The sequence below is a fragment of the Cebus imitator genome, unplaced genomic scaffold (assembly GCF_001604975.1).
Source record: "Cebus imitator isolate Cc_AM_T3 unplaced genomic scaffold, Cebus_imitator-1.0 Scaffold197, whole genome shotgun sequence".
Lineage (NCBI taxonomy): Eukaryota > Metazoa > Chordata > Mammalia > Primates > Cebidae > Cebus > Cebus imitator.
This window is the reverse complement of record NW_016107512.1, coordinates 2378222-2388779: the sequence shown is the minus strand read 5'-3', so window position 1 is coordinate 2388779 and position 10558 is coordinate 2378222. Positions and strand designations below refer to the sequence as shown.

The 10558-nt window shown below is 51.6% G+C and overlaps 1 protein-coding gene across 3 annotated transcripts in view; it reads right to left on the bottom strand.

Annotated features, from left to right (window-relative positions):
• Window positions 1-52: 52 nt before the first annotated feature.
• Window positions 53-10558, bottom strand: part of RSPH9 (radial spoke head component 9) — a 19898-nt gene continuing 9392 nt past the window's right edge. Inside the window, exons 3-6 of one of the 3 annotated variants that reach the window (XM_017547389.2) lie at window positions 9733-9862; window positions 8424-8570; window positions 7191-7231; window positions 53-275 (exon numbers count right to left, since the gene is read on the bottom strand). In XM_017547389.2, the coding sequence (XP_017402878.1) occupies window positions 78-275; window positions 7191-7231; window positions 8424-8570; window positions 9733-9862 (516 nt within the window). In that variant the 3' untranslated portion in view covers window positions 53-77. Of the gene's footprint in view, window positions 276-4750; window positions 4808-7190; window positions 7232-8423; window positions 8571-9732; window positions 9863-10558 lie in introns of those variants that run through there. The other 2 variants (XM_017547392.2, XM_017547390.2) reach the window with 2 other exon arrangements.

The window sequence follows — 10558 nt, the reverse complement described above, 5'->3', positions numbered from 1 at the left end:
GGAACCAGACGACGTTGGAGATAAGAAGGTAGGACAGAACAACCAGGCCAAGTTCACTGAAGCTTAAGAAAATCATGTTAAGATGCTGTGTTTAAAAATCCAGGCTGGCGCCTTCTATAGCATGAAGGGCAAGTCCATGTTCTTCTCACCAGTGCCCACATAGATGTAGCCATAGTTCTTGGTGCGGGGAGCATGGTAGAAGGTGAGGCCTGGCCAGAGCAGGCTGCGCAGCACCACCAGGGCATTGCCCCTCTCCATCTGGATACTCCAGGACCCTGGGAGGAGACAGGGAAGAGATGAGGCCTGGGTGCTCAGGGTCCACTGGGGAAAGACCCTTTAATTCTCCGAGGTGCTTTATTCCAGTTGCCTTTTAGCCATTATTATTATTTTTTTTTTTTTTTTTTTTTTTTTTTTTTTTTTTTTTTTTTTTTTTTTTTTTTTTTTTGAGACGGAGTTTCGCTCTTGTTACCCAGGCTGGAGTGCAATGGCGCGATCTCGGCTCACCGCAACCTCCGCCTCCTGGGTTCAGGCAATTCTCCTGCCTCAGCCTCCTGAGCAGCTGGGATTACAGGCCCGGCCACCATGCCCAGCTAATGTTTTGTATTTTTAGTAGAGATGGGGTTTCACCATGTTGACCAGGATGGTCTCGATCTCTTGATCTCGTGATCCACCCGCCTTGGCCTCCCAAAGTGCTGGGATTACAGGCGTGAGCCACCGCGCCCGGCAGCCATTCTTATTTTCGATTTAAGAGCATGTCACCCAGGCTGGAATGCAATGGCACAATCAACTCACCGCAACCTTGACTCCTGGGCTCAAGTGAGCCTCCCACCTTAGCCTCCAGAGTAGCTGGGACCATGGGCATGCACTGACACACCCTGCTAGCTTTTTTGATTTTTTGTAGAGATGGAGCCTTACTGTATTGCCCAGGCTGGTCTCAAACTGCTGGGCTCAAGCAGTCCTCCCACCTTGGCTGCCCAAAGCACTGGGATTACAGGTGTGAGCCACCACACCTGGCCCTTTTAGCCTTCTCACTGCTCATTAAGAGGGCAGAGGAAATGAAGAGGTGAAACTCGAACCAGTCTGTTTTGTTCCTGTCAGCAAGTCTAGCTAAAGGTTGAGTGGGGGAGGAGGCTGAATCCACAGGCAGAGGGGAGTTAGGCTGGGCCAAGGGAGACACCAGCTCCTCTCACCCTATACCCAGTGCAGTCACCAGTTCTAGTGTGGTTTGCCCCTACTTGCCATTTTGCTCTGTCTTTCCCCACTCCCAGAAGCCTCTCCTGAGTTGGATTAGACCAGACCAGGAAAGGAAGGCTCAAATAGAAGTTTGGCTAGTTCAGGCCTCCTAGCTCAATGGCCCTTTCTGGCAGCTGGTAAACTGGGAGCCATCCTTGGTGGGAGGGGACTTGGGCTGCCCCTAATGAGCCTTTGTCCTGGGTTCTGCCCTGGTTTTTGCCTCCCCACACAGGAGCAGCCCTGCTAAGGGCTAAGTCATGCAGCCATGAGGACTTGGCTGGAAGGGCCTTAATTCAGCTCCAGAACTGAGGGAGGGAGCCACAGTGTGGGAGGAAGGAGCCTGGGAAAATCGCCTCTGGATGAAGATCTGGGGCTTCTATTCCCCTGTGCACTGAGGCCTCTCCCGGCCCAGCCACAGCCCTGTTACGGGCCCTGCCAGAAAGGCAAATGCTTTGAAAGTTTTGGTGTTGGACCAGCCAGCCATGCGCTGAGAGCTGCTCCGAAGCCTTCATCAGCTGCCAGCTCAGCCCGGCTGCTTGGCTGCTGCTGCTCCAGCTTCCCACGGACCACCTCAACCATGGTCCACCCTGGTCACTCCACACCCACCAGCCTCACAACTCAGTGCCCACCCACTGGGGGCCACCCTTCATCTAAGAAACCTGATTGCCAAGAACCCCTGATCCTCATGGCAGCTCAGCCCTGCTCAAGGTATAGCCGCCTGCCCAGGTCAAAACCCCAGTTTGACTGTCCCTGTTCCTGCTCAGGGAGAAGCCAGTCACAAAGCTCCCTTTAGCACCAAGTGCCATCACCCATGCAAGGGATAATGAAGTCAGATTCGCGGTGTGGACCTGTCAGCTCCCCTAGCCCACACGGTGCCTGCAGGACAACATTAGGAAGAAAGTACACTGCCCCTGAGATGGAGCATTTCCCCAGACTCTTACAACTTTTCTCTGGTGCTTGAGGTCTTCTGCCTCTCAGGCCTGCCCTCAGAGTTCAAGTGTCCCTAGCCTGGTACTTTCCTGGTTATGCATCTCCAGAAAACACTGCTTAGGGTTGATGAGGATTGGGGTCCGACAGGACAGAGTGTTCCTACTCCACTGCTTTCGGCCTCGGGCAAGAAGCAGACCCTGGAAGGTCCCATTCCCCCTCCGTCACCCCACCAGCCCAGAGGATTGTCAGGGGGCAGCCTCCATAAACACACTGTCCCTTGGCCCCTTGAACTAAGACCAGATTGCCTTATCTGTCTTTGCCTTCCAAGGGAGGACAGCTTGCAGCCTGCCTGGGCCAGATGCTGCCCTGGAGAAAATGGAATCCTGGAGTCCTCCAACCTAGACCCTTCTCAGTTCATTGTTGCCAGCACCTTGGCATGCCTGGGCAAGAGCTGGGTCCTGCCCTCAAACCAGCCTGTCAGCCTAGGCTTTAGCCACCGCTTGCCTCCAGTAATGGGGTAGGGGGCACAGAGTGGGAGGAACAGTGTTTTTGGGTAAAGTGGCCCAGGCCTATCAGCAGGGGCTCCTACCCAGAGAGCAAGGAGAAACTGGCAGGGGAGCTAGAGAAAGACAGAGCCGCCACCAGGCAGGGGGCAACATCGCATAGGCGGTAGGGTCCTGGTGGAGTATGGAAGTGGCATGTGAGGGGCCAGCCAGAAAACAGCACTGCCTCCCTCCCTCACATTCCTGTCACACTCCTGTTCTCTCATCGTCCCTGGTTCAGCTGGTCGCCCAGGAAACACACAGACTCTCAACGTGCCAGGAGTCACGTAGCATCTACCTGAAGAGCCAGGCACTTGCTGTCACCTTCACCCACTTTCTTACTGCAACTGCTGAACAGGCTGAGCCCAGCCAGCTGCTGTCACCGCCTCCAGAACTCAGGGAAAAACCCCCTGCAGCCCTGGTGCTGCAGGTTCACAGCCCCTGCTCTCTCCTCTCTCCCCAAATCCCTCCTGCCCTCTGGCAGCCACTCTTCTCCAGAAGCTGTGTTTTGAGAATGTGATGGGTACAAGTTGTTAAGTCAGGAGGGGGCCCCCAGGGTCTCACCCACCTTGCTAGTAGGGAAACCTCAGGCTAGTGTGTACTTACTCTAATTACATTCTCCTGCCATCCTGGAAGAAAGGCTGCTCTGGGATTAAGATTGAGGGAGAGTGGGCCAGGCTGGGGACCAGGGCTGTCTAGGGGCAACAGATGGCTTAAACCCTCTCAGATGAGTACCAACAAAATTTTTGTCACACAAAAAAATGGCCATGGATTTCCAGTGGGAGAGGCACCCCCATCCCCTAGAAGGGCCACAAGATAGAATCATGTAATCCTTAGAGGCCTGAGGACAGAGGAAGAGTGAGGCACCCCTGGCCACCAGTGCCCTATCAAATTGATGAGCAGCAGAGTCAGGCCCCATGGCCCAGAAGGCCGAACACTTGGTCAGCCAGGCTTCCAAGAAACTGAGACAGGAAGCACCACCTGCACACATCCCTAAGGGAAGGCTGACCGAGGGCACCATGTTACCCCCCACCACCACCATGCACGCCTCACTTGCCCCCTTCCCAGTCCTCAGCCAACACCAGCAGCAGCTTTCAAAGGCTGCTTTCCAGGCAGGCAGGCCCCATGCTGCCCTCTGCTGCCTGAACTAAGCATTGCTGCTGAGAAATTGCTTGGGAAGGAGCCCCAGTCTGACTGCACCTGGCAATTCTGAGACATCCGCTCCAGCCCTCCCACACTACCTCCCACACTACCTCCCAGGACACCGATGACCCTGCTTGCAAGGCACCTTCTAGTTTACATTTCCCTTTCCCATCCTCTGTTTCATGTGATCTTCTCAAACCTCAGAGGCAAGGGAGGTGTCTTAGTCCAAGGGCATCACAGGTGCCTGTTGTAGCTGCTCAGTGGCTATTTGCTGATATAGTGGATGGTCAGGGAGCATCAAATGGCAGGATACTACCTAGAAAGCTAGCCCCCTGGCTGGGCGCGGTGGCTCGCGCCTGTAATCCCAGCATTTTAGGAGGCAGAGGTGAGTGGATCACCTGAGGTCAGGAGTTCAAGAACAGCCTGGCCAACATGGTGAAACCCTGTCTCTCCTAAAAATACAAAAATTAGTCCGGCATGGTGGCCTGTGCCTGTAATCCCAGCTACTTGGGAGGCTGAGGCAGGAGAATCGCTTGAACCCAGGAGGCGGAGGTTGCAGTGAGCCAAGGTTGCAGCAAGACTCAAAATTTATATATATATATATCCTCCTGACCCACAGCTGCATCTATGCCACCTGGCTGCAGCCAGCCCAAGTTTGGAGAACTCTTAGTCATTGCCCTGGATCCCGCAGGAGGATGGTCCTGGTACCCCAGAACCAGCTACCCACTCCCATAGAACATTGCAGATCCCTGGACATGGCATGACAGCTCATGAGAACAATGGCCCTCCCCCTCCTCTCTTCAGCCAAGGCATATCTTATCACTTCAACCAAGGGCCAAGATGCTGAGCCGCTGGCCTGCCTCATGGACACAGAGAGCAGGAGTCCCAGGAACAGGGCCAGCCTAAACCACACCTGCTCAGAAGCCACATGAAGTCACCCTGAACAGTTGCCTCAGACCCTGAAAGGAAACAGTTATCCTCACTGGCCAGAAAACAGCTGGCAAATCCCGTCCCTCCAGCCAGTCCTGGTGTCCCAGGGAGCTCTTCCTTGGGGTTTTGGCCCCAATTAGCAGCCCGGCCCAGCTGCTGCCTGCCTGGCAGGGGAGCCTTCCAGCAGCTCAGTATGCCCTTTTCCTAACTGATAAGGGAACTGGGGAGGAAAATCAGAGCTGTCTGCCCTCCTCTGACCATCCACACTTCCACTCCATCACCATGGCTCTCATCAAACCATCAAGAGAAAAAGGTGGGCCTAGGCTAGGCGCAGTGGCTCATGGGTGTAATCCCAGCACTTTGGGAGGCTGAAGTGGGTGGATCCCTTGAGCTCAGTTGTTCAAGCCCAGCCTGGGCAACACAGTGAAACCTCATCTCTACAAAAAATACAAAAACTAGTCAGGCATGGTGGTCCATACCTGTAGTCCCAGCTACTCGGGAGGCTGAGGCAGGAAGATCCCTTGAGATCAGTTCAAGACCAGGCTGGCCAACATGGTGAAACCTCGTCTCTACTAAAAATACAAAAAATAGCCAGGTATCGTGACACATGCCTGTCATCCAGCTACTCAGGAGGCTGAGGCAGGAGGATCACTTGAACCCGGGAGCCAGAGGATGCAAGTGAGCTGAGATTGCACCACTGCACTCCAGCCTGGCAACAGAGAAAGACTCTGTCTCAAAAAAAAAAAAAAAAAAGCCAGGCTGGGTGCAGTAGCTCACGCTTGTAATCCCAGCACTTTGGGAGGCCGAGGTGGGTGGATCACCTGAGGTCAGGAGTTCAGAGCAGCCTGGCCAATTTGGTGAAACGCTATTTCTACTTTTAAAAAAAAAAAAAAAAAGCCAGGCATGGTTGCAAGCACCTGTAATTCCAGCTACACCGGAGAATCGCTTGAACCCAGGAGGTGGAGGTTGCAGTGAGTCGAGATCCCGCCATTGCATTCCAGGCTGGGTGACAAAAGAAGCAAGACTACGTCTCAAAAAAAAAAAAAAAAAAGACTTCAGTGGAGGAAGTAACTGCAGATGTGGTAGAAATAGCAAAAGAATTAGAATTCAGAAGTGGAGCATGAAGATGTAACTGAATTGCTGTAATCTCATGATAAAACTTAAATGGATGAGGGGTTGCTTCTTACAAATGAGCAAAGAAAGTGGTTTCTTAAGATGAAACCCACTCCTAGTGAAGATGCTGTGAACATTGTTGAAATGACAACAAAGGATTAAGAATATTACCTAAGCCAGCACAGTGGCTCACACCTGTAATCCCAGCACTTTGGGAGGCCCAGGCAGGCAGATCATGAGGTCAAGAGATGGAGATCATCCTGGCCAACATGGTGAAACCTCATCTCTACTACAGATACAAAAATCAGCTGGGCATAGGGGCGTGTGCCTGAAGTGGCAGCTACTCAGGAGGCTGACAACAGAGCAAGACTTTTAAAAAAAAAACCTGGGAATACTGGATGCTGTAGGCTTTTGGCCGGGCATGGTAGCTCACACCTGTAATCCCAGCACTTTGGGAGGCTGAGGCAGGTGGATCACAAGGTCAGGAGTTAAAGACCAGCCTGGCCAAGATGGTGAAACCCCATCTCTATTAAAAATACAAAAATTAGCTGGGCGTGGTGGCGGGCACCTATAATCCCAGCTACCCGGAAGGTGGAGGCAGAGAACTGCCTCCCGAGCTCAAGCAATTCTTCCTACCTCAGCCTCCCGAGTAGCTGGGATTATAGACACGTGCCACCATACCCAGCTAATTTTTCTATTTTTAGTAGAGATGGGGTTTTGCCATGTTGGCCAGGCTGATCTTGAACTCCAGACCTCCAGTGATCCACCCACGTTGGCCTCCCAAAGTGCTGGGGTTACAGGCATGAGCCACCACGCCCGGCTAGTGTGTTGATTTTCATTTGAGTCCTTACGATGTGTTAGGCACTGTTATAAGCATTTTGGACATGAGTTAACTCATTTAATTCTCACATCCAGGTACTCACCAGGCCTGACCCTGCTTAGCTTCCAAGATCAGATCAGATGAGTAGTCCATTTAATTCTCATAACAACCCAATGAGGTAGAAAATACCAATTCTCCCCTTTTAGAAATGAGGAAACTGAGGCACAGGGAAATGGAGGGATTTACATGAAGTCACACAGCTAGTAAGTGGCCAACAGCCTGTCTGATTCCACAGCCCTTGCCGTCCCCACCCCCATCCTGAGATCTTGTCTAGCTGGGTCGTTGGCTGCTCTTCAAAAGTGTTTCCCCCTAGAGCTGTGGGTGACCATCGTCCTGTGGTTCCTATTATCGTTTAAACTGTGTTGTTTACTTAATACAGTTTATGCCAGAGCCATGGAATCTGACACTTGAACACTTACTGTGTCCTTGGGTTTAAGTCTCTGAGCCCCTGTTTCTTCATCTGTAAAATGGGGATAAAATAGGCTGGCTGTGAAGATTAAAATGAGATAAGGCATGGCAAGAGCTGAGTACAGTGCCTGGCACACAATAAGCAGTGTCATGTTTCTTTTTATTTTTAAGAAACAGAGTCTCGCTCTGTTGCCCAGGCTGGAATGCAGTGGCGCAATCCCGACTCACTGCAACATCCGCCTCTCGGGTTCTAACAATTCTCCTGCCTCAGCCTCCCGAGTAGCTGGGACTATAGGTGTATGCCGCCATGCTGGGCTGATTTTTTGTATTTTAGTAGAGACAGGGTTTCACCATGTGGCCCAGGTTGGTCTTGAACTCCTGAGCTCAGGCAATCCACTCGCCTCCCAAAGTTCTTGGATTACCGGCATGAGCCACCGAACCCGGCAGCAGTGTCATGTTTCATGAGTTAGTTGTTATTGTCATCATCATTGCCATCATCATCATTAGATCCCTCTCATTCTCAGGAACACCAAACAAAGGAAGAAAAAGAAGTAGGGCACTGAGTCTGTGCCTTGGGCCTGGCCCCCAGTGGCCTAGAGCCTGGCACCTGGATTGGGTCATAGCATCCGAAGACTCTATGGGAGATGCTCAAGGGAAGGAAATGGGGTCTCAGCGGCCCTGCTAACAACTGCTGGGTTTGTGCCTGGGCCAGGTAGGCCCTACAACACAGGAAGGCCTCTAAAGCTGTATGCTTTAAGATTTTAAACACTTTCTCCTATATGTATAGTAGAAAGCAGATGCACAGAACTTGCCTTAGCAGGTGGTTTGCTATTCAATCAGTCAACCCCCACTTACATGTGCCAAGCATTATATCCAATCCCCAAATCCCAGAATCCCAAAAGTAATAGTTGAGATGTAAGTATGGTTAGTATTTTCAGGGATGTTTGGGAGAATATTTCCAACCTGCCTCATTCAAGATTGCTATGAAAATCAAGAGACGCTGAGATACCTCTGCTCTGTGAAAGCGTATGGAAAACAATCCTAGCTTCTGTAATTCAAGAACATTCATCAAGTGTACACTATAAGCTCTAGGCCCTGGGAAAGCCCCGCCCTCAGAAACCCATGGTGAACCACCAACTTCCACTAGGCCCTTGGTTCCAGTCTCAGAGGAGAATGACAGGTGGCATGGCCCACTGCTATGACCTGAGGACAGATCCCATGGCCTCAAGGTAATGGACTATTACCTTTGGGGACATCGTGCTCCAAGGAGTCCATGAAATCCAAGGAGGGGTCCAGGTCAGCCTTCTCAAGCAAGGTCTTATTCTTTAGCTCAACAGGCTCCCTGAAGTGGAAGTAGGAGCTGAGCTTCTTGGCCTCAGACAAGGACAGTCCTAGAAAGAGGTGGCAGGCAGGAAAAGGATGGTTAGCCTAAAACTCCCCAACCCCCTTTCTCTCTGCATTGGGACCACATGGTGGGGCTTGCAAAAGACCCTGTCAACCACTGACAGACAGCTGAAGGAATAAAAGGGATTAGCGTTCCCTCAGTCCAAACTTAGACCAGATCCTGCCATAGAGTCCCCTCAGATGCAGTGGCTCACACCTGTAATCCCAGCACTTTGGGAGGCCCAGGCAGGTGGATCACCTAAGGTCAGGAGTGTGAAAGCAGCCTGGCCAACATGGCGAAACCTTGTCTCTACTGAAAATACAAAAATTAGCTGGGTGTGGTGGTAGGTGCCTATAATTCCAGCTACTCAGGAGGCTGAGGCAGGAGAATCATTTGAACTCAGGAGGCAGAGGTTGCAGTGAGCCAAGATCGTGCCATCGCACTCTGGCCTGGATGATAAGAGCGAAACTCAAGAAAGAAGTGGGCTAGGCGCGGTGGCTTACACCTATAATCCCAGCAGTTTGGGAGGCCGAGGCAGGCAGATCATGAGGTCAGGAGATTGAGAACATCCTGGCCAACATGGTGAAACCCCATCTCTGCTAAAAATACAAAAAATTAGCTGGGTGTGGTGGTGCACACCTTTAGTCCCAGCTACTCGGAAGGCTGAGGCAGGAGAATCTCTTGAGCCCAGGAGGCGGAGGTTGCAGTGAGCCGAGATTGCACCACTGCACTCCAGCCTGGGGACAGAGTGAGACTCCCTCAAGGAAGGAAGGGAGGGAAGGAGGGATGGGAGAGAAAGAGACAGGGGAAAGGGGAGGGGAAAGAGAAGGGAAGGAGGGGAGGGGAGGGGAGGGGAGGGGAGGGTCCAAGGAGGAGATAGGAGGAAGGAGATAGGAAACAGCAAGTAGCCCAGACCCATGTAAAGCCCTGGGACCAGGGGACTATAGGCTGTCCCACTCCTCAGCTGAAGAGAGTCAGGGGCCAGTGACTGGGGAGCCCATACCGACCACCAGGGCCAGGTCACTGGGCACACCTTCCCAGATGATAAGGTCACAGCTATTCCTTCTTTGATGAAGTGTGCAAGTTCCCCTGCTGGACTCCCAGACATAAGTTCTACTGTCTGGGAAAAGATACCCTCCAGACCTTGAGAGGGGCCCCAGAGAACTCACCTTCAAAGGTCCGGTTGACATGGGTGGGTCCAAAAGGGGTCTTGAAGAGGGCGCCTCGGGGGATGATGGCCACAGCCTTGTCAATCTGGTCAATGATATACACTAAGCGGGTCTCTTCCTTGATCTGGACCTGAGGAGACAGGAGAGGAGTATCCTGCCAGGGCACTGTGCCCACCCACCCCAGTGCAAGGTCCCTCTGCATGGCCATCTCACCTGCATCACCGCAGTGTAGTAGACACCAGAGCCACACAGATGACACCCAGCAAGCCCTCACCTTCCTTCCTATCAAGATGTTCTTCCTTTCTATTTATTTATGTTTTAATTTGTAACACATACAAGTGGTATGATATTCAAAACTAGAAAAATGTAGTCTTTCACCCCAGTCCCTGAGCCCCTAGTTGCCCTAACTAGGGACAACCACCATTGAAGGTTCTGATGCACTCTTCCAGAGGCATATCATCCTATCAACGTATTTAAATGTTGCTTATTTTGCCTTTTAAAAATATAATGTAACCATGTTCACTGTAGAATATGTGGATAATATAGAAAGACATACCAAAGAGAATTAAAACCTCTCAAAATCCTACCTCTTGAAGAGAATCACTGATAGCATATTAGTATACTTTCTTCGTGGTTTGTTTTTTGTTTTGAGACTGGGTCTCATTCTGTAACCCAGGCCATGTGCAGTGGCACAATCATGGCTTACTGCAGCCTCAACCTCCCAGGCTCAGATGATCCTCCTACCTCAGCCTCCCAAGTAGCTGGGAATGTAAGCACATGTCACCACACCTGGCTAACTTTTTTTTTTTTTTTTTTTTTCAATTTT